This window comes from Electrona antarctica (assembly GCF_951216825.1).
Source record: "Electrona antarctica genome assembly, chromosome: 20".
Taxonomy (NCBI): Eukaryota; Metazoa; Chordata; class Actinopteri; order Myctophiformes; family Myctophidae; genus Electrona; species Electrona antarctica.
In genome coordinates this window covers 28,771,568-28,796,516 of record NC_136801.1, presented here as the reverse complement: position 1 = coordinate 28,796,516, position 24,949 = coordinate 28,771,568, and the positions used below count along the sequence as shown (strand labels likewise).

Here is a 24,949-nt window from a genome sequence, read left to right as displayed (position 1 = left end):
CCAATGGTTCCCCAACAGTGGGTCGGGACCTATTTTTGTGGGACCACTTTTTTATTAAAAGGTGCTCCGATTGGATCGGGATCGGTCCCAAAAAACCTAATCGGAGCACCCCTACTTTTATGGGTCCCGACTCCCGAGTCAAATTATATATATATATATATATATATATATATATATATATATATATATATATATAGTATTATTTCATAATTTTTATCGTCAATATGCACTGCAGAATAACTACTCTATTAGGTCTCCTAGCTAAATCAATAGCATGACTATGCAATGTGGCAGTTATATGAGATCAAGAGAGAGCGAGAGCGAGAGAGAAAGGGGGATAGAGTTGTGGGTGGTAGATGAGCACTTTGCATTCTCGACGATCACCCACGCATGAGTCCCAGTCAAACCAAATGAGAGACGGCAATGAGACAGCCAATTGCATCTGAAATTATTTGTTATTCCTGTGGGGGAGTGAGGTACATGTTTTAATTTTATATTATTAAAGGACCAAGCAGTCCTGAAAGGACTTGGTCCTTTATTGTTATTGTTAGTTTTTTTCTTCTCATTCTCCTTCCGACAAAAATAGCAGTTCTGGCAGAACCGTGCAGTCGGTTTTCGCGAAATTTGGAAATATGGTAGAGGGCAATGCCAAACTGTAAGGATGCGAAGCCCACAACCATTGGCCAAAGGGTGGCCCTATAGCACTCAATTGAAAATGCAAACTTTGACCACACAGCTCATGAACCATTTGACCGTCGGCAATGAATCTTCTGTTGCCCCTAATACATACATGCAGCGTCATATGCTTATGCAACTTTACAGTATGGTAGCACAATCTATGGACCATTATCTGAAATCCCAGTTGAAGATATGTTTGTATGTGAAAACATGAACAGCGAACACACTGTCGTAATGAATAATGGACCAGAACACACATAATTGTCATCACAAACACTGAATGATTCTGCTGTTATATAGAACAACTGATAGAGCGTCGCAGTCCCGCCCTCTACCATGGACCAGGAAATGATTCTCCGTTCATTTTCTCATAGACATTTCAGAAAGTATTTATTTAAAGACGTTTACGCCGCGGACAAAGCCAACTCGAGTCGTGACAAATCATGACAACAAACACAATTTTTGGGGCCGAAAAAATTATTAGAAAGAAGAAAAAAACGGCAGGTTACAACACTTTTTTTGTTGTTTTTCTTCTTTGTAATTATTTGTTTGGTCCAAAATATTGTTTGTGTTGTCATGAGTTGTCACGACTCGAGTTGGCTTTGTCCGCGGCGTAACCGTCTTTAAATAAATACTTTCTGAAATGTCTATGGGAAAAATTCATTTCCTGGTCCATGGTAGGGGGCGGGACTGCGACGCTCTATTGTGTCTGGATAGCTTTAGCACAGTATGAAGAGCTACCGCCTTTGGAGCACAAAGTCATGGGTTCAAATCTGGGCACTGCCAACTCAGTGTATGACGATTAACTTGGTTTGGTGCTGCAAGTTTGCTGGAAGTCCTGGGAACTGATGGTAGGTGTGGTTTTTAATTTATTATACCCCACTACAATTACATGCATTTGATAGCTTTAGTTATTGTTCATGCAGATTGTATTGTTAATACAAAAATGGTTACAAAGCTGATCTGTGATGTGACGTGTTATGAGCGTGTAGATCTGTTTGAGTACTTATGCGTTGGTACTCAGAGTATATTTGCTAATTGCCTTCTTGAATGATGCTGTTAACAATACAACAACTGATAGGACTGTACAGATAGCTCTAGCTCAGTAGGTAGGGCTCTCACCTTCGGCAGAGAGCTCAGTGTATGAGTGTTCAAGAACGCTGCCCCCCCCCCCCCCCCCCCCACACACACAGTTCTGTACTGTATCTGACAAATCCCTGTCTTGCTCAAGTGCTTAACATGTGGACAGCCAGTGGCACAATGCTCTTCAGGCTCCACTGCAGGTTATTGTGGCTGAAACCGTGTCTGATTTTGGTAGATGCCAAAATCAATTCCTCCATCCTGACTGCCAGAATCAATAGCCTTGCTGATGGTCCATTTGTTTCCAAATATATAAGCAATACTTGACACAGACTGACACAGACGGCAAGGACAGACAGACAGACAGACAGACAGACAGACAGACGGACACACGTGCAAACACAATAACAAAACAGAGCCTAATTACAGAATAATTGCAGTCAGTGAACGTATTAGTATACAGAGGAAGGCATCGCACCAGGGAAGAAACCCAAAGTCAAATGTAATTGTCTGTAGCACTAGCTGTAGAACATGATACAGCTATGTAGGGTCAAACCCTGAGACCCTACTGCCATTATGTTCCGTCTCAGTGGTTCTCAAACTTTTTTGAATTTCAAGAACCCCGTAAAAGGTCCATTTGGAACCACCTGTTCTTTCTACAGTACCTGGGGTTTACCCACACTGCATACATGTTACAGGCCTGTTTCAAATGTATTTTTTGTGGTGGTCTCGTCTCAGCATGTGCTGCTGTGTGATTCGGGAGAGCAGGACAGAAAGGTGAAGCTCAGGTTGGAGGCCAGAAATAGAAACATGAGTGAGAGACAAAATAAAGTAAAGCCCAGTAGTCCTAGCCTGGCTAATAAGCCAGACTAATATCACACAACACTGTCGCGGTATATTAGTCTGGGCTGGCTCCACTTGGATTTCATTTCCCGGGGGACGGGTTCAAACATTTTCTCTTTGACGCAATTGGTCAGAGCTACTGTCAGTCAAAGGTCTCAAGCATTGAACGTCACTGTACCAAAGCCCGCCCATATTGCATACCGTGTCCCGATTGGCCCGACCTGTTCTCGGTTGTAGGAAAGAGGCGTGCTACTGAGCCTCGCCAGACCGTAATCCGCTGGTAGGCAATTTATTTTTGCCAACGGCTGATTCGGTCTGGTTTATTAACCAGGCTACAGTAGTCCAACACGACAATGTCACAGCCAGACATGCATGGTAAGTATGTCCATGGTTGTGTACGCGTGTCTTGGGTTGGGTAGAACAATGCAGGCGAGTTGGCAGGTAACTCACAATATGCCAACATATCCAGTAATCCAGATACAATGTTTACCAATATGTTAGCAGTAAGTAAGTTAAAGCCAATACATCTTACAAATATCCTTTGAGAGTGGCAGGAGCTAGCTTTAGTTTCACTGTCACCATCATGCATTCTCCACACTCATCTCGCTTCTTTCTCCATGTTTGTCAGTATGTATGGCAGGTAGGACATTACAGATATTGTATTTAAAAATAATAATCAAACAAAATATTGCGATACGGTCTATTACAGCGGTTCCCAATCTTTTCAGGATCAGGGCCCACTTGTAGGCTGCGTACATATTCAGAGCATGTTTATTTGAATGATCAATCAATCGATTGTGTTTCGGCTTGGATCAATGGAACCAACATATGTTCGTATTTATCGGTATCACAATGAAAACACCTTTTTCAAGGTTTGTAAGATGTATATTTCTTTATATTAATGTTATATTATCATAGACATCTTGGTGTTTTGCCAATTATGTGGGGGCCTACTTGCAATACCATCACGGACACCTGTGGCCCACAGGCTAAAGGTTCACTTTACATGCTTGCACATGAACTCAGGGCCTGAGTATGCAATAAAATAATAAAATAAAATAACTATCAATAAATACAAAATAAGTCCTAACGTGCAGTGAATTACAACTGAGCAGCATATTAAAAACTACAGTGTATCCGGTATTTATCAAAACAAGATAATATGGCAGCATGAAATACTGTATGATGAAATGCTGTAAATGCAAGTGTGAAATGGTGTCTTATAAACCCATGAGGGTTGGGCACATTGTGTGCAGGACACGAAAATAAATAAACAATCAAACCTCAAAAGAAATTATATAACAGCACAGTAAGGCAGTTGGGAACCACTTGTCTGTCATATCAATATGATGCATCATATCCCAGATATGCATGATCAGGACTCAGGAGACAATCAAGAGGCTTTATCGCCTCGGCAGCAAACCAAACCTAATCATATTATTGCAGATATGGTCATAAAGTCTCATCAACCATCCAGAAGCACACCTACTGTATAAAATGATGCATTGTGAGCTTGTTGTTGTGCTATGTTCCGCACTTAATCCGGCTCCACCCATCAGTGCGTGTGCGTGTGTATATGAAGTTATGAACGTGCAATGTGCATACATACCGGTATGCATATCGTAGCCTATATTTTATGTGTGCGTGTGTGTACCCATGTTTTCATAAGGCCATGCATCCCACGTGCGTGAGTGTGACTGCGTGCGTGTATGCTCTAGAGCATTCATGAGCCTGAGGACAGAGCTTGTTCATTTACAGATGTATACAGTATGTGTAAAATAGACGCCGCCACGCTGCCTGAGGGATCAAGCCATCTCATGTCTCCTCCCATTGCCTTTCAGCTCGTGCTGAAACCCTTCACATCAACCGTGGCAGTGGCCTTACGGGGGTGCTGCTGCAGAATAATACAAAGACGCAATGCTACCACATCATCTAACCCTGGCTAGTGGCTATAAATAGCCTGGATAGATGAGGTCAATTCGGTGAAAATATGCCTTTGATTCTCTAGGATCTGAGGCTGCGCTCTTCTCACTGAAATTACAAAATGATGGGGCGCACGGCACGCAAATACAATAATTCCACCCACTTCTTTACACCTGTAAGTCTGTGATGTGACAATAAAGCTGATTCGGATCCTGATGAGAGATGAAGGCAATCTATAAGCTTTTTGACAATTTGGATGACACACTCTAATCTACGCCCTTCCTTTGTCACCTCCCTCATGCCCCTCCTGCCACCCCACCCACCAACCTCTTTCACCTAATTACACCAACATCACAGCCGCTGCCATCTCAGTATCACCCGTTTCTCCCAAAACGGGTGTGTATATCGACTTCACACAGTCTGATGTCTGCTGCGTTTTGGCTTGCAGCCTTGCAATACTACCACAATACAATGCATACTTGCACTGAATGCATGGCTGTTACTAGCCTCATCAGGGTTTCTGCAGGTTTAGGCAAGTTATATTTAAGACTTTAAGGGCACACGGAATTACATTTAACCACTTGAACCCTAGCATCCCAATTCTGGGGGGATATTCGCGGAAAATGAGATTTAGTGTGGAAATTAAATGATGAATTCACAAAAATAGCATAGCTGTTGTTCATGGATTTTAACTACAGTAAGTAGGTTGGTTTAAAGTGGTTAAGATGAATTTATCATTAAAGAAAAGCAGAAATACAACATGAGAAAAATACTACATCTTATACTCTGTTATTTTTAAGACTTTGAAGGATGAATTTAAGTATTTTTAAGATATTATTATATTTAGAAACTCTGTTTATGTTACAAATTCTGCACATGCCGTTATGTTTTAGTAATTAAACAACAGGACAGGTTTACAGTTAAATAGGCTTCAATGTTCCAGGAAACCTTAAGAGCACTAACTTTATTCTGTTTTTACTTCATGAAATGATGCAACAGGTGCATGCAATGCTTTTATTATATATTAGGGTGTATCTGTACTCTTATCTTTGTTGCCTGTGCTTACATGTAAACCAAACTGCTAGATCCTGGTACATGTACATGACTAATAAACCTGTATCTGGATCCATATTAAAGCCTTTCAAATGAAAGAGAAAAACAAACGGAAAACCGTCTGAATTGCAGCTGCAAGGTTTTCCACGGCTGCAGCTATGCAAGCAACGGCTGTTTGTATTTCTCACACCAGTGATTTCTCCTTCCCTTGGGAATTGATTTATCTAACCTTTGTGCTGATAGCGACAGTAAAACCTAAAAACGACTGTGTAAAGCTCTGCGTCGCTGGCAGGCTGCAGCTCTTTTATCTGTGTTAAAGACAATAGACTGGGTTATGGCCCGATGTTAGTCTAGTCATGTAGATTCCAAACGTTGCATTGGATTTCATGGGTCAGAGGCATCTCTATCACGGTTTTCTGGGAGGCAGGTATTTGTATCTGCATATCTTCGCTGCTGGGCTGAAATCACGTATCTCCATATTTCAACGTTTTATTTTTTGAGTGGTGCACACCGATCCAATGACTGGCGGCGTGTGTCCCTATGTCCCTATGTATGTCTGCTTGGAGTAGGAACAGCTGCAATACCGCTACCGCTGGGTGACCTACCTTCAAGTGCCGCTGTTGAGCTTCACACTGTGCACTATAACTATTACAATAGTACAGTACATAACAGTAGAGTACAGTACCGTGTACAGAGTACAGTACAGGAGTACAGTACTCTGAGACAGTACAGCACACAGCACAGAACACTGTACAGTACAGTAGACTGCAGTACAGTAACTATCACAATAGAAGTATAGTTGCACCGCTCAGTTCACACCTGTGATTTTCTTTGGTAAATCAATGCTCTACTTTGTCATCAAAACGGGTCGCATCACGATGCATTGTGAGCTTGTAGATCTGCTATTTCTGATTAATAATAAAAGTGGTGTTAATAGTGTCAGTGGGTTTTGCAAAGATTTAGCTAATGAAAAATATGATCAAGAGCTAAATGATCGGATCCATTGTTTTTCCATATCCTAAAAAGTAACAGTTTTAGACTAATACTAAGACTACATTTTTTCCACCCACCAAAATGATATGCATCGTGCAAAATAAAGCCTATATGTTCCATGATATACTGAACATAAACCATAATGTTAATATAAATAAATACACGCTGTGAGGTTAGCACATGGATCTCCAGCCTACTTTGTATCTCTGGCTTAACAGGGATAAACGCAGGATATTGAGGTGAGATTGACTAGGGAAGTATGTGGAAAAGGACTCGACTCCAGAGGCTGTGATTTGCAACTTCAAAGACCGCTTCATACATGCAAAGGGAGGTAAGGTTGCAGAGCTCTGTGCGTGCGTGTGTGTGTCATCAACGTCAGCAGTTCTCATGGCTGAGTTGTTTGTAGTCACAAGCTCAGAGCAAAAAGGATCACACATCCACAATATGGTCACGATGCAGGCAGTCACAGGCGTGTGCGCGCGCGCACGCACGCACGCACGCACGCACGCACGCACGCACCACTTGAACCGATCAAATCAACTCAAGTACAATACCCACTTTACTCAGGTTATCAGAAAACTATCCGACTCTATGAGAAGTGAGAACAACCAGATTTTCTTAATCTCTTTCTCCTGCATGTACACTGCGTTCCTAAAAGAGATATCCAATCTTTTGGCATCACGTGGTACTCCTTACCATGTACTGTTGTTCACAAAGTCCTCCAGATAACAAAATGCTTTCTTAAAGCAGTGGTTCCCAACCTTTTCTGGATCAGATGTTAAGTGGTCAGATCATGTGTGGTGGGTGGGCCACATACTGTACATTTCCAGGCATGTTGTTTTAATGATCAATCAATTGTGTTCCAGCTTGGATCAATATACTTTAAAGGTCCTATGTATTACAATGAAAACTAATGTTTTATGGTTTTAAAGAAAACATAGTTGACAATTCCTTTATCAATGTTATATTATCATTACAATCTTAAATGTTTTGCAAATCATTTGGGGGGCCCACTTGCAATATCCTCCCGACCCACTATTGGGCTCCTGCCCACAGGTTGAGAATCGTCTGTCTTAAAGCTAGTCTGAGAACAATGACCTATGAGATTTTCACATCAATCTGTCTGTTTCCGTCACAGGGTCCATGTGGCAGGTGCACTGCCCAGGTCTCCTGACATTGGAATGCCAATTAGAGGCCCAATGAAGGGGTTAAAGGGTCGCCCATAATGACTTGAGCAAATACCTAAATGCAAACACTCGAAGTAGTGCAAATCTCTCTCTTCACCAGCTTGGCTGAAGAGCCCTATAGCACTGGATGGAGTAGTATAGTGGAGTACCCTGAAGTCACCTGGGATTTGGAAGAACCTGCTGAACAATGATCAGTGGTGCACAGTACATATACAAACTACAAAGTACATATACAGTACTTGAGTACTCAACTGTACTTAAGGGGAAAACCACCCATTTTCAACATTTTACTATGTCATTAATATACCTTAGAGCTGTTGTGTGGAAATAATAAAAGGGTCCCCCCATTCTGTGTTTCCTAGAACTGTAATTATGAAAGAAATCATTAACATGGTGAAACACATCTTGATGACATCATCAAGATGTGTTTCACCATGTTAATGATTTTTTTTCAGACCTCTAGTTCTAGGAAACACAGAATGGGGGAACTTTTTTATTATTTCCACACAACAGCTCTAATGTATATTAATGACATAGTAAAATGTTGAAAATGAGTGGAATGCCCCTTTAACAGCCACAATGCAGTATGTAACTGTGCCCTGTGTTAACATAACAAATCAATTATATAATATTTTTACCCACCATTTCCCTCATTATATACCAGCAGTTATCAGCCACTGGAGATAAGAAGTGTGAGATGGTGCAGAAACACCTTGCCCTCTCACTGTACTTTTCACAAAAATGTCCCCGTCTATCAAAACAAACAGTGAAAACAGGTTTCTGTACGTAAACACCACCACACGTGTATGACTTTCCCTCCGCTACATTTCAAATAGTTTGACAACATTTCCTGGAACTCTTTGGACCCAAACTTACAAAAATATATTATGAATTAACCACTTGTGCCCCATTTCAAATAGAGTGACAATATCTGCGCATTGTGAGCTTGTAGATTTGTCATTTTTTAACATTTCAGGGTTTTTGTGTGTGAAATGTTCTAAATTTCAATACAGCAATGCATTGATATTAAAAAAGAAAATAAAGTCAATTTACTTTGTAATTTTGAATTATTGAGTATACACTTTGTCCACCACTGGCAAAGAACACATTTTCTCGATGACTGCTCAGTCTGTCCTCATGAAGAAATTAATGGACTAGCGACTAGCCTATTCACTGTCCTTTTAGAAAAAGACTCATGCATTCATGTCATGGGGTGATGATGATTAGGTATTCAAATAACTCAGACCTACTTTAACACAATGCAGAAGAGAAGAGCCGTTTAGATACAATAATTGCCAAACCATGTGGACGGAGGATGTAGCCAGTCTGAACGGCACAAAGGCAAACAAGCTGGTGTGCATTTATGTAGCTGCTTTACAATGTGCATTACATTCAACAATTCACACACATGTTCACACACCGATGGCAAAGGAAACCATGCAAGGCACCGACCTGATCATCGACAAGATCAGTTTGGGGTTCAGTCACCGTGTCTGGCTCAAGAACACTTCCAACACTAACACAGGGGGAGCCGGGAATTGAACCTTTGGTTTCCCAAGCAGCCGCTCTATCACCTGAGCCACTGAAACAGTCCTTTGACTCTTCCATCAATAATTGAGTTGATGCTGATGTTGTTTAAAGGCCTGGTGGTGGATGGACGAGACACTCTAGCCTAGAGAACCAGGAGCTGTCCTAACTGCTCACACCCAGAGAAGTCTACTCTCCCTGGATGGGAGAAGGCCGGGAAGGCTTCCACTCCTGAGCTATTCCAGTTGTTAGCCACATGAACCGTAGCATCCCTATTCTGGGCTGCCGGGCATGTCACTAATGTGTGCACGTTCAGTAAACATAATGGAAACATTCAGCGATAATCACTATCTTTTGATGTATCGTGAGCTTTCGCCATTTGATGTACAACAAAGTATAAAGGCTTCCACTTCTCCCATTTTCAACTTATCTTCATATAATTGGTCCAAACATCACGCAAATAGGTACACAGTATATCTATAGTCATGTGATCAACACGGGGATCTGCACGTAATTCCGACGGAGCATTGCACATGCGCTGCTCCCGTGCTTGCGGTTATGGTTAGGTTAGGGTTTGAGGTAGGTTGTCGTTTGTCGGACCAATGACTAGTCTGAACTAGGTACTGCACCCGATCAAAACAGATCCATATTCCATCTGTTTTTAACAAAACCTAATGCCTCAAATCACGAATGCTGCGTGCAATTTCCATGCAATTTTTTACGCACATTCCCACTATGCCGAGAACAAAACGCCACTTGAACATTTTCAAATTGTTTAACTTTGCACGCACACTCCCTAGAGCCCAAGGAAAACCCTTTGCCCTGCATTTTTCACATCTGCCTTTTATGGTACCACCAAATTCTGTCCAACAATCACGCAAATCGGTACACAGTATCTTTATAGTCATATTCCATCCTAATTGGCCAACATTGCCTTCTAAAGTTTGCAGGATTGGTCCATTTTGAACAAAATGCCTCAAATCATGAAATGAAATTCTGTACGCACAATCACAGTAGGCCAAGGAAGAAATGCCACCATTTTCACATTGTAGCGCCACCCCAGCAGGTCGATTTTTGCAAAACACATTTTTGGAACAAAATGTCTCAAATCATGAATGCAGCGTTCGATTGCTGTGAAAGGCATGAGAAGAAATGGCACCCCTATAACCTACCTGACCTGCTGGCAGAGACCTATGCTTCAAAGAGCACTTTTTGTAATGGTATGTGTCTCAGAGGAAGGCTGTGGACAGTTTGTAATGGTATGTGTCTCAGAGGAAGGCTGTGGACAGTTTGTAATGGTATGTGTCTCAGAGGAAGGCTGTGGACAGTTTGTAATGGTATGTGTCTCAGAGGAAGGCTGTGGACAGTTTGTAATGGTATGTGTCTCAGAGGAAGGCTGTGGACAGTTTGTAATGGTATGTGTCTCAGAGGAAGGCTGTGGACAGTTTGTAATGGTATGTGTCTCAGAGGAAGGCTGTGGACAGTTTGTAATGGTATGTGTCTCAGAGGAAGGCTGTGGACAGTTTGTAATGGTATGTGTCTCAGAGGAAGGCTGTGGACAGTTTGTAATGGTATGTGTCTCAGAGGAAGGCTGTGGACAGTTTGTAATGGTATGTGTCTCAGAGGAAGGCTGTGGACAGTTTGTAATGGTATGTGTCTCAGAGGAAGGCTGTGGACAGTTTGTAATGGTATGTGTCTCAGAGGAAGGCTGTGGACAGTTTGTAATGGTATGTGTCTCAGAGGAAGGCTGTGGACAGTTTGTAATGGTATGTGTCTCAGATGAAGGCTGTGGACAGTTTGTAATGGTATGTGTCTCAGAGGAAGGCTGTGGACAGTTCCGAAAACTGCCTAAAAAAAGTGACACCATCGGTAGGCAGTGGGCACGTTTGGTTTTCAAACGTCTTATTAATGCAAGAACAATGGCTTTCAGCATGCTAACTTTCCAGGAACAGAAAGGAGGTAGTCTCTATTAGTTTGGAATGCCACCAATGATGTCATTGTAGGCAGGTTTCTAAACTGTCCAAACAGCCCACCAATGAGACGCAGTGTCATAATGAACATTAGTTGAGGACTAATCATAGATATGATTGAAAAGGTGACATGAAACTCTTTTTAAGCTGATATTGCGACCACAGGTCGCATTTACTATGAAAATGCATTTCCTGTCAGTCCGTCCGTCACCCACCCCACGCCTCCATATATGGTCATGCCTCGTGACATTGCGTGGCATTATCAGGGATGGAGATCCCTGATGTAATCAATATTAAGCCCATGGGAATTCCCATATATGGAGATCCGTGATGTCATCAATATTGGCCAGCAAATCTACATCTGAACTCAAACCCTTAGATCTCCATATATGGAGCTGACCTGTTCTGACATTCCATATGTTGATCCTTCCCCATCCATCCTTCCTCTTCGATGTCTCCATTCAAACTCTAGACGGCCCGCCCCAAAGTTATTAGTGCAGCCGCGCCCGGCAGCCGGCAAAAACTAGAGTTTTCAACAGGCTCGAAAACTAAGGCCCGGGCCCTCATCAAATTCAACTGTACACTCAAGACACTGCGTGCATGCGACCTCGCCCTTTAGGGCGATGTTGCTTCTCGCCCTCAGGGCGTCTTACTGGCAATACACTCCCAAGAACAAAAGACTCTGTATGACTGCTGTAATGCTTCCAGGGTGTAGGATGGAGCAGCCAGCAACAGTTCATCGACAGATTCGACACACTTTAAGGTTGTTCAATTGGCAATTAGATTTGAGCAAACACATTATGCCAAAGCAGTTACTGCACTGACTGACTTTAGATCAGTGGTTCTCAAAGTGGGGTCCAGGGGCCCTCAGCGGACCTTGAAGAGGTTACAAATGGACCCCTAAAAGCTCTGTAACTCAGAGAGCATACAAAAGGAACCAAATGGACCCTTGTGTGTATGCTCTTAGTTATAAGAGGCCCTTGAAATAAAACTGTGAGAACCACTGCTAGACTGTAGCATTTACAGGGCCACCCTGATGATGTTAATTATAAGTGTTGAGTCACATTGAGTCATGTTGTTGGTCATTTCCTATTCAAGCCCCAGGGGACTGTTGAGGAATGGACACCCCACCACCCAACGACATCCATCACATTCCTACTCTAACACACACAGACCTTTGTTGATCCAAGGAGGGAACTTTCACACACACATATACACAATGACGACAGTTCAGAATCCTGCATCTCGTCATGCCTTCCTCAGCAGACTCATTGAGAAAGCCTTCTGGACTTGGCAGGAGAATGGAAACAGCTATGTACACAGTGTGTGAGGGTGTGCGTGCATGCATGCATGCATGCACACACACACACACACACACACACACACACACACACACACACACACACACACACGCACACGCACACACGCGCGCACACACACACACACAAAAATAAATATGATTTTATTATGGAAGAACAACATTGGCTTCTATATTTAAACATGCTAAACGTCCACGAAGAGAAAGGTTGTAGCCTATTTTCTATTAGCTTGGAATCCCCATCAATGATGTCATTGGTAGGCAGGTTTCTGAACTGTCTACACTACAGCCCACCAATGAGACACAGAGCAAGAAGACAGAAATGGCATCTTATAGTCTAATGAGCATTAGTGAGTGAGCACCAATTATATCATGTCTCCATCCATCCATCCATCAACCGCTTATCCGTAGTCGGGTCGCGGGGGCAACAGCTCCACCAGAGTGTTCCAGACTTCCATCTCCAGAGCAACATTAGTGACTTCCTCCTGGGGGATCCCGAGACGTTCCAAGGCCAGTGAGTCGATGTGTTTCCTCCAACTCCGCCTTGGTCTGCCCCGGGGTCTCCTCCCAGTGGGACGTGCCTCAAGGGCCTCCCGAGAGGCATCCTAACCAGATGTCTCTCTCGTGTGACTGCACTTACCTCCCCTACCTCTAAGGGAGATGCCAGCCACCTGTCGAAGAAAACTCATTTCGGCCGCTTGTATTCACGACCTTATTCTTATTCTATATCATATCATCAGTCTGTCTGGTGGATACCTAATATTCCCAAAATGGTTTTGTATTCAAATGCAAAAATAGTAAAAGTAGCAAGCCACGTTCCAAGCTTGCAGATCTGCTACTTTTGATGCTTTTGTGTGACGATGTAGTATGAAAGATGGAGATAAGTGGTTTCTGCCCGACAGCAACAATATGAAGATTAGGTTGAAAATGTTGAAAAGGTGAAATTGATCCTTTGAGAAAATTACCCACATAAAGGGTAACACCTACTCCAACACCTTTTAAGTGTTTACTACCATAGCCTGGGGCTGCTGCAGAACAGCTTATTTATAACTATTTACACAAGCAACAAATCAAAGGCTGCAATATCAACACTTGTCAGTCAGTCGTTCTTATATTGCTGTGCAGCAGTCATGATGCAAGACAAACGACCCAAAAGAAGGAAGAAGAGATCGAGGGTGTAAGGCTGTTCCACACTAACAGTGGTTCTCAAAGAGGGGTCTAGCAGCCAGCCAGGGACCCCTAAGGGGGTCCTTGAGAGGGTTCCAGTCGGGTCCCCAGCTAAATGAGTTAGGCCTATAAATATATTTCTGTCCTTCTCTCACTTCCCCTGGAAAACAAAATCTATATTTTTTTTTACATTTTTATGTTGTGCCCTGGCGACTAGCACACAATATATATCAGATGATAATTATTGTATGTATTTATTAGGAATAACCCCTTCATGTAGCATCTCGTTTTCGAGAGAGGGGGGGGGGGTGTCCAACAGACAATTCACATACATTTAGACAAATCACTTAACAACAAAACAAATACAACACAACCAAGCAGGAGGCCTACCGAATGTGACAAAACAAAACAAACAAACAAGATGGGTGGTGGGGTCCGTGGCCAAAATGCATATCAATTCGGGCCATTTCGGAATTTTCGGGGGTCCTTCCTTGACATTAAAATGTTTGTGAACTACCGTCCACCCCCGTGATTAGAGGCTACTACTCACTAGCCTACTGTACACCGGTGCGTCGTGCGTGTGTTCACGGTTTAATCCTACCGTCGTTATTCTCTCTGTCGCTGATGTGTTGGAGGTTGCAGCCGGTGTCCTCCCTGCTCAGGTCCGCCTCAGGACGGTACGGCTCCAGCCTGGAGTGGTTGTTTCTCCGGTGTTTGGGGCTGGACGAGACGCAGCAGGAGGTGGTATTCCCCATGGTTCACGTTCAGTAGTACCCTTGTCTGGCTGGCTGAGTGGCTGCTACGACCAGGCAGACCACAGCTGAAAAACGGGGCGGTAACGCGGATAGGCAAGCCGAGGGACTCGGACGTCAAATAACAGCCCCGGGGTGTCCGCTCTCTACATTGATTACACACGCCCGTCTCCTCCGGGAACAGGGCTGAAAGAAGCCGCTATAGAAGAGCCATTAAAACAGTAGAATGTAGGCTGATAAATCTGTAGAGCAGCCTGGCTACTACTACTCCGCCCCTGTGACAGTTCTACTGGCGAACGCAGATAGCGTCCCTTATAATTAAAATTAAACTACTCTCACTACACTGTCACTGACTGACTGCACTGTTTCCAGCAAAACGGATCATTCGGATCATTCTCACTTTGAATGCGACGGTTACTTTTCGTGCAAATCCCCCCCCCCCCTCCCCGAGCGCTACATTGTTGCAGAAAAGGACGGCCGATAGCACTGTTTGTGTGTGCGTGCGTGTGATGTTGAGAAAGGTTCCGGTTCAAGTGGGTGGTAACAAACATGTAATAAAAGCACGCACACACTTTAAACTGATGGGGTGCAAGGCGCAACAGCTTAATCATCTTTTTTTTTAATAATAATAATTTAATAATTTAATTGGGCATTAAGTCATTTAAGTGAAACGTTTTTAAAAATGTAAAACAAAACAAAAATCTACAAGCTGAACCCGGTACATGTGAGCTTGTAGATATGCTATTTTCAATATTCGATGCTGTGATTATTGATCAAAAAAAGTAATCGAAAAAAATGAAAATGAAAAAATTATGGTTGCTATTTTCAAACATCATGTCAAGGGTGAGGGTCCTACCTCTGTATTTGACCATGGACCGGACTCCCATTGACAAGGTTTTGTTTGATTGATTGATTGAAATATTTATTAACAGTTTGCAGAATTACAGTACATTTCAAGCACAAACTCAATACAAAGGCTGTTAACTGTGAGTGTGAGTGGACGACTGTAAGCATTACACTTGTTTACAATAGGGTCCACCATGTTCAATTCATCAATACATTTAGAGACGTATAGACACTTCTATATAGACAAAGAACAGAACAGGAATTCATCATAATGGAGGTAAAAAGGGAAAAGAAACATATACAGTGAGGGAAAAAGGATTCAGATTTTACGGGGGCCAGTTTCAAATTGTAGCCATCCGTAGGTGCCCTTTGAGAGCGGTTTTGAAGGAGTCAAGGGATTCGCATGTCTTAATGACTGTTGGTAGGGCGTTCCACATTTTGGTGGCATAGGAGCGAAAATAATTTAGTCCCTTGTGTGTGCCAGTGCAGGCCACAGGGACCATGATTAATAGCCTAAAACTAATTCCAGCCAAGTCTATATCTTGTGCAATGGTTTCTTTGGTTTGGTTCATCAGTAAAGGCTGACTGACTGACTGACTGACTGACTGACTGAGTCTGAGACACCCGTCCTCACACCTGAAATATAGAGACCACAACAGGAGCTAATCAATCAATTAAGACAATCAAATTAAAGCATAGAAAAGGTGCTCTTCGGAGAAGTAGTCTCCGCCAGGTTACGTAGGTTATTGTGGACTCCTGGTGGCGCTATAATAGGCCAATGTGAAAAGAGTGCATGCCAGTTCTTCCTCAGCCTTGCACGGCAATCAGATTTACGAGTTCTCATGCAGTTCTCTGGTGCCCACTCTTCCGGCTATATCCTCGGATATGCTGCTTCACAAAGCCACTAATCCAGTATTTTATCTATTCTAGACTGTTAGAGTTCAGGATAGGTCATAGGTGACAAAATATATTGAATGTATGAATGCACAGTCCTGCCTTGGGCTTGGCTAATACTGTCTGTTATAATGTTTAGCTCACACCATGGCCAGATGTGATGCTGCAGTGCAGACTGCTGGTCATGAACACACATTGCAGTTATAGGCAGGTACAGTAGGCGGTACCTGCCTAACTGCAATATGGATGGACCAAATGGAAACACCCAATCTTTCACTGCTGCTTCATGTTGTCTATAAAACTGACTTCATGGGAAGTTTAATGGAAATAAATAAACGAATAATCAAAAGAAGAAGAAAATATATACGTGAAGGCAGCATAAGGGTGAGGGGAGACACGTTTTGAATTGGGGGTGTAATTTTGAGATAAAAACATGTTCCAAAAAGCAGTATGTTTATTGCCACATTAATAATCACACCCAGGCCTAAACAACACACCGTTTTAGTTGCAGCCTATTTCCCCTTCCGTACTGAGTGCATTCCACAGTGTAGCAGCCTCTCTCCAACAGCTTGGTGGAAGTTGTGGTTTGTTTTGTTTTGTGATACATTGTGTTGGGAAGACAGCTTCACAATGGGCCCAGCTGCAGGTCAGAGTTCAATAGCACTGGATTGTTTCTATTGCGATTGTTAATCTCTCTCTGCAAAACCACTACCGTGACAAATTGAATTGTGATTCTCCATAACCTTTTTGTCCTAATGAATAATGTTCGGGCGCTGATCGATATGTTTAAGGTCCGTAGTACCATATATAGTCTTTTATGCCTGCATGTCATGGGTTTGATTCCTGAGCCCGACAGTTGATTTGTAGCATGTCACTCTGTGATTCTCTCCCCTATTCCTATTGAAATAATAGTGAAAAGCCCCAAAACAAATCAATGTTGTTGCTTTTTGGACATAAAGTTACACTGACACCAACTGGCCATCATCATTCTTTGAATGTTTGGTTTAAAAGTGTTAAAATACTCTTAGTGGCTCAACTAGGCTAATTAATGATCTGACCACAAAACCACTTATGCCCATGGGTTCAAATCACTCAAACAGCTCAAGCCTCCTCTATGACTTCACATCCATGCCTCCCTATAAGGAGTTGTTTGTTGTTCCTTAAAATTATCTTAAATACTAGCTCTTTCCATTTCCCTATGTAATAACGCCCGTCCGTAAGGTGTTCTTATGAGGGAAAGTGACAGAGCAAAGAGAACATTTTGCTTCAGAGAAGGCCCTCACCTTGACAGTAGCACAATCCCTTCAGCCCAGCATACACCTTATGAAAACATTTGTGCACTTTGCACTATAGGATTTGTTTGCTTCATTAGTGGAATATAAATTATCAATTTGTCTCAATCTCTACAGGCAGGGCTTGACATTAACTTTTCGAGGCACTTGTCCTTCGGACAAGTAAATGTCCCATTCACTTGTCCGGGCACAAAAGTCACTTGTCCGGAGCAGGCCCGGCGCCAGGATGATTCTTTTTTTTTAATGTCAATAATAAAATATAAAACTACCTTTTGTGCTGGATTGGTTTTCTAGTGATATTTGGCAGTGATATTCACTAGCAGCACTGGTTATAACAACTCGAAACATGTTGCTACAAACAAAAACAGTTAAAAAAATCATATCGTGTTGCTAAATCAAGCAGGCAGTGTCAGTTCATGACTCAGCTGGTCATATGCAATATTGGAATGATAGCACTGCCCCACCAGGGGGGGTCCAGGGGGGGCTCCAGATTTGTTTTTAAAATTTGCGATGAAAATGCTTCAATCTGGTGCACTTTGAGATAAAAATGAAGAGGCTAGATCTATAAAGAACTACACACATCATATTAGATTATTATCATCATTGCCATTTGCCAACATCACAGTAGGCTACAAAACAACATTGGATAGGGCAGGGGTGGGCAACTTTGATGATGGAGAGGGCCACTATATTTCAAACTCACTCCAGAGGGCCACAATGCATATAGTCAAAAGTAGCTGATCTACAAGCTCAAAACGTGTCGCAGTGCGATGCATTTTGAGCTTGTAGATCTGCTTTTTTGCTATTTTTTAAATTGGAATCCTGAATTATTTTCACCTATTTTTTAATTGGAATCCGGAAAAGTAATATTTTGTATTTAATTTCAAAAACATGTATATGTTATGTTAACTGAAATGCAAATATTGGACATAAAAAAGGCTAGTACTAGTCATTAAGCTACTAATATAGACTGAAGTAATTAAAGTGGGTCATGTTTGCATGTTTGGAATTGTAACAGCTGAAATCAATAACATCTGTGCTCAGAGAATACATTCTCCACAATAGTCCACAGCCCACTTTGCCACTTGCTCTGATCCACTGCATCAATAGCACCCCTCCCCCCCAATGGCAGACAATCATATGTCAGACACATACATTCAGTTGATCCGAATTAACATGTGTTAAATTCCTGTGCCTCAGGGATGTCGTACTTCCTGTTCTTTCCAGATGGGAGATGGCCATGTTAGATGTTCCTTGCATGCCTGTACAATACATGTTTTTGTTTGTAGCAGCATGTTTCGAGTTTTTATAACCAGTGCTGCTAGTGAATATCACTGCCAAATTTAACTAGAAAACCAATCCAGCACAAAGGGTAGTTTTATATTTTATTATTGACATAAGTTTTTTTTTTTGGAGGGGTCAAGGAGGTCGGGTTGAGGGGTCAAGTACCCCCTTTGACCCCTTGTGGCGCCGGGCCTGGTCCGGAGCACGAGCACACACATGTTAAATCAACTAACTGTAACTATGATTAGTCCTGCACTGACTCCGGGCCCCTCGCCCCATAGAATGTCGTCTGTGTGCAGCTCGTGGAAAAGTGGAGATATTTTACTAAATACACGTTTTCTGCCAGAACTTTCAAATGGATATGAAACTAGATTACAATATCTGACTCTAAACTAGATTACAATATCTGACTCTATTAATTATTGGGTGAGTACACACGCATCTCTACAAGTTTAAATGCTGATGAGGTCAGTCTGATAACCGGGCGTGGATAACACCAATCTATGGCTGTGTATTTGGTAGTATATATATTAGTAGCCGTTTAAAATAATATAAGAATAAGTGACGGGTTTTCCTTTTGAAAGTAAATAAACAAGCCACATAATAACACAAGGTTCGGTGTTCCTGAAACGAAATGGCGGAAAAACAATAATGTCAGACAATGTTGTTGGCTGCTAGGAGTGTCACAGAAAAAGTGAAACCAAGAGTCACTTGTCCAATGGACAAGTACAATTTGAATGCACTTGTCCGGAAGGATTTTAATTGTCCCGACCGGACAAGCCTTAATGTCCTGCTACAGGATTGAAAATTGAAGAGGTATAGTGTGACTTCTTTTCTTGCATAGAATTGTCAATTGTTCATATCAGAAATTATTTCTGTGAGAAATGTGAATGTTGTGACCCAGGCACGGTCACTAAAACTTGCATCCACCGCTGCACAGTTTTAGAGACGGGCTCCATTTTCGTTCTATCTTTCTAAATACACTGTTTGGGGATTTAGCAGTGGGGAAGGGGTGTTCCCCCACTAAAGTTGGTATTTTGGTTACCTGTCTAAGGGCTCCATTTTTGTCACCGCCTTTACCCGCGACACAGCCTGCAATTCAGCCGCTGCCCGAAAATTATAGGAGCTTGCTCTGTCCCTTAATGGTATTTTGGTCCAGCGTCACCCGCTATCTATTTTGCGGCCGACACCGGTATTTGCGCCTACAGGTGTGGTCATGGGCGTGCTGGGACGCTTTCCTCTAAATTGCTATTTTGGTCACACACATTTGGGAAGGCACATAGTGGAGTTTAAAAGCACCCGTAAACTGTATGCCAAATTAGTTTGGTAAAGAGTGGCGCGCAGTGCGCGCCTGCATGGAGATGTCCATGTAGTGCACATCTCCCCTTATTCTCCTATGCATCTCTTTGTAATTTTCCTATAATCAGCTTAAGTGCGTGCCTGCCACTTCCTTGTGTCCATTGTGTTTAGATAATTGTATTGTCAACCGTGTTGTTTTTGGCGGCTATTTCTTTATTTAGTCTTAGTCCAGTTTCAATCACCGTTGTTAGTTTTTATAGTATTTTGTCGAACTCATCCTATTTTTATTTAGTCACGTTTTAGTTGACTAAAAGTCGAGCATTTTAGTCTTAATCTTAGTCCAATAATCCGTAAATGTATTTGTCTAGTTTTTGTCAACAAAAACTGTTGACATTTTAATCTAGTTTTAGTCTGACAATTATTTTAGCCCTTTACTTTTTTGTCAGCCAATATGTTTCCATCTAATCTAAAAAAATATTTCACATAGCATTTTCTGTCATCCTTTTGATGAAAAACACAATTGTAAGAAATACATCCAGGAATGGAACATGTTTTGATTGCATCTGCAAATGTATTTGGAACCATAACCAGTCACAGAAATATCGATGCTTGCATCCTGTTTAACTAACTGATCCTAGTACAGTATAAGACAACACCAAATGATTGAACCAATGTCCAGTTCAACCAACTGAACCCAGCTAGTAGCCTATAGACTAACAAGACAACATCAACATCTAGTTATAGAACAATGTCCAGTTCAACCACAGTTCAACCACACTGACGGTAAACCGTAAGGCTATGAAGCAATATAGAACTGGGCATAACGGGCAACGGATATGGGATCTCTTACGTGGACCGGTGTTTGGTTTGATTATTGTAACGCCCAAACCACACCTATGCATAATATAACAGGTAACGGAGGTGTTTTAGGGATTTAGACAGGTAACCAAAATACCAACTTTAGTGGGGGAACACCCCTTCCCCACTGCTAAATCCCAGTGTATTTAGAAAGATCGAAAATGCCGGTGTCGGCAAAATAGATAGCGGGTGACGCTGGACCAAAATACCATTAAGGGACAGAGCAAGCTCCTATACTCCTAATTCTCGGGCAGCGGCTGAACTGCGGGAAATGGCGGCAACAAAAATGGAGCCCGTACATGTGCAGGGGTGTTTCCAGGTATAGGTGGTAGGCAACCTCTCCCCTACCCCCCCCCCCCCCCCAAAAAAAATAGTACCGGTATTATTAAATGCTGGCAGGTTTTGGAGGTGGGTGAGTGCACTGCCAGTCTATACTAATGAAAAGTTCAAAGTCAAAGGCAATTTAGAAAGAGCAAGTACTGTATACTACTATACTTTTTTATGGACATTTTTAAAAGCTTTCTGTCTGTTTGTCTGTCTGTCTTGGGTTTCTGTTTGTTCAAGGTCATTAGGGGGAAGTTTAGAAAGGAAATATGGTAGAAAAAGATGACAAAAAGTAGGCCTACAAACAATAGAAAATATTTCAATGACTCTGAGCACCCCCTGTTGAATACATAGAGATGGCAACAAGTTGCATGCAGGCCAGAACTGACCTACCACTACCAGCAGTATAATGATATGCCTGATTTATACTTTGTTGTAACAGCCGGGGGCAGTATTGCACTTAACTCCTCACAGTGGGGTCAACAAGTCAGATATGGACAGTGCGGACAGATGAGTCACAACACCTTTGCATTGATGAAAGGACCACCATTAACTCAGAGAGTGGAACCAAATGTACCCATTTGGCTCCATTTGTACGCTCTACAGACTTGTAAGGGTCCATTTGGACCCCCCTCAAGGAATCCTGAAGGTCTCTGGCTGGACTCCACTTTGAGAAGCACTGGAATAAACCACTCATTCTTTTTTGAATGCTCTGTTTTCACTGTCAAGGTTAGAATGTTGGATGACTGTGATGTTGTTGTTTCCCTTATAAGAAGAGACCTTGAACTAATGAAAGAGCTTCTGTGCACATTGAGATGAAATGATCCACTCCCAATTAACAAATTTGTCCTCAGCCTGCACAAAATGAATACACAAGCATTTCTATTTGATCTGTACCTCTAAAATGTATTACACACACCGTTTTATCAGTATGCAGTTAAGGTATTATTGGTAAATTCTATCTTAATATTAGGGCTTTGATAAAAAACAAGATTTTTCGTTTGGTTTAAAGGGCATGGGATGGGAATGGGATGGGATATGAATTTAAACCCTAGTGGGGTGGAATGTCAAGAAAAGTGCTCACAGATAATCTACCGGCCTGTTGGAGACAATAATGGCAAGTCTCTCATCATGATCTTTACACCTGGGAAAAACTGAATCCATTCTCTTTGGATCTAATAGTAATCTTAGCAAGGCAAATGGCTTCTTGGTTAGAGTGGGTGACAAGGTTATCACACGTAAAGATGAAATTACCTACCTAGGTTCCATCCTGGAGGCTTTCCAGTGATAAAATGGCCACCAACGTAATCAAAAAAGTCAACCAAAGAACAAGATTCCTTTACAGGATCTCCTCACTGTTCAACAAAAACACCTTGAAGACCTTAACAGGAGCCCCCGTACAAGGTTTCTTTGACTATGCATGCACCTCCTGGTATACTAGGGCATTCACTTCTAGTCATCTTTACTAGTTGACTAGTTGCCTAGTTTACTAGTCGACTAGTCGACTAGTTGTTTAACCACCTATTATGTTTTTTAAAAAAAGATATTTGTACATTTGAAAACTGTGTACATTGGTGACTATAACTATAATCTACTTGATCTTGAGGCCTACAAAATCGGGAAAAAAATAAAAAATAAACTAGATAAATAAAATAGACTAGTAAACTAGTCGACTAGTTGCTTAATGCCCTACCTGGTACCACAGCACCTCAAATGCCCTTAAAACTAGGCTCCAGACTTCCCAAAACAAACTGGTCAGGCTCCTACTTGGCCTCACCCCCCAAACCCACCTCACCCCTGCCTACTTTGACAGGCTGGAATGGCTTAGGGTCGACGACAGAGTACAGCATCTTGCAATGGGTCTGGTCCACAAGATTCGATACACCACCAAGATACCCATGTACCTTATAGATACTTCCTTAATGTTAACGAAGTCCACGTGCACCCACAACACCATAGGAAGTGCAACGAACCATGTACAACCCAGATTCGGCACAAACAAGGGACTAAATTATTTTCGCTCCTATGCCACCAAAATGTGTTACGCCCTACCAACAGTCATTAAGACATGCAAATCCCTTGACTCCTTCAAAACCACTCTCAAAGGGCACCTACGGATGGCTGCAATTCGAAACTGGCCCCCGTAAAATCTGAATCCCCCCCACCGCCCACCCCTTTTTCCCCTCACTGTATAATGTTTCTTTTCCCTTTTTACCTCCCTTATGATGAATTCCTGTTCTGTTCTTTGACTATATAGAAGTGTCTATTTGTACGTCTCTAAATGTTTTGATGAATTGAACAAGGTGGACCCTCTTGTAAACAAGTGTAATGCTTAATTGGGTCGTCCACTCACAGTTAACAGTCTTTGTATTGAGTTTGTGCTTGAAATGTACTGTAATTCTGCAAACTGTTAATCAATCAATTCAATCAATCAATGATATTGGATTATTCATATTCACAGGAGCACATTTGGCACTCTTATCAAGACAAGTTGCCTGCTGTCCATTATTGTGTGACTATAGAATAGAGGACAATACACAATGCATACACATGTAGCCTATGTCCATTATGATAACTTGGTACCTCTTTCATACTGCATTATTTATGCTTCATGCTTATGTTTTGATGTTTTTAATTTATACAATAATGTCTAGATGTCAATATTTTATAGTGCGCTGTGTTTTGTTTGGAAATTGAGAAAATAGGGAATAGGTATTTCAGTGTGTTCCGTACACGTATCCATGGCAACAAAGTGCTTTTTTGAGAAGTGTAGTGCAGGCGGGCTGGCATGGTTAAAGTGTTTCCATGTCTGTATCAATTTGTTGTTTTTTTGTACCTGGTACCTGGTTTTATAAATAGCCTCCAATACGGTTCTACCGGGCAGGACGAATAGAAAACTATGCTATCATCATATCAGTTTATCTATCCATCTATCTATCTTCTCCTTCTTTGACCAACCCAAGTAACCCAATTTTCATCAGCACCCTGTAGGTTAACAACAGTGTTCAGGTGGGTCTAAATTTCTCAAAAGATGCTGCCCATCACCCAATCAGGAGAGAGTATAGACCTACCCATTCATCACCATCAGTTTTATAGTGTTGCAGTACCAATTTTGTCTGTTAATTTCTTCGTGCCATCACTTCCAATTTAACTTTTTTTTATTTATATTTTGTATGAGTTTTCCCTCCTGGGTAAGATTTGTATCCTGACCTGAACATGTATTTGCTGTTTACTTGGAGAGAGAGAGAGAGAGAGAGAGAGCGAGAGAGAGAGAGAGAGAGAGAGAGAGAGAGAGAGAGAGCGAGAGAGAGAGAGAGAGAGAGAGAGGAGGGAGAGAGGGAGACCCCTGCACCTTTAAAATTCGGATGGCCTAGGATAAAAAATAGCAGATCTACAAGCTCCCAACGTGTCGTGCTGCTACGTGTTGCAACATTTTGTAAGCTATGTTCACCAAGAATAGGGAGGGTGTGGTTCATGTGGTTTTAAGAAACACATGCGATCAGGTTTCAGATCAGGTTAGTGACACTTTAGCTACTACTGTGTTAATTTGTATTGTGTTTTACTGCCTGCTTTATTACTATCTTACTATTAGTGGATTATTTATTGTATTTTGTAAAGCACAACTCTTTTTTTTAGAAAGATGCTATATAAATAGTTTATT

General features: G+C 42.0%; 1 protein-coding gene across 2 annotated transcripts in view; it reads right to left on the bottom strand.

Annotated features, from left to right (window-relative positions):
* ccny (cyclin Y) overlaps positions 1–14,905 on the bottom strand; it is a 60,983-nt gene extending 46,078 nt beyond the window's left edge. For both annotated transcript variants that reach the window (XM_079489221.1, XM_079489222.1), the window contains exon 1: positions 14,341–14,905. In XM_079489221.1, coding sequence (XP_079345347.1) covers positions 14,341–14,494 — 154 coding nt within the window. In that variant the 5' untranslated portion in view covers positions 14,495–14,905. The remainder of the gene's footprint in view (positions 1–14,340) is intronic.
* Positions 14,906–24,949: the final 10,044 nt, after the last annotated feature.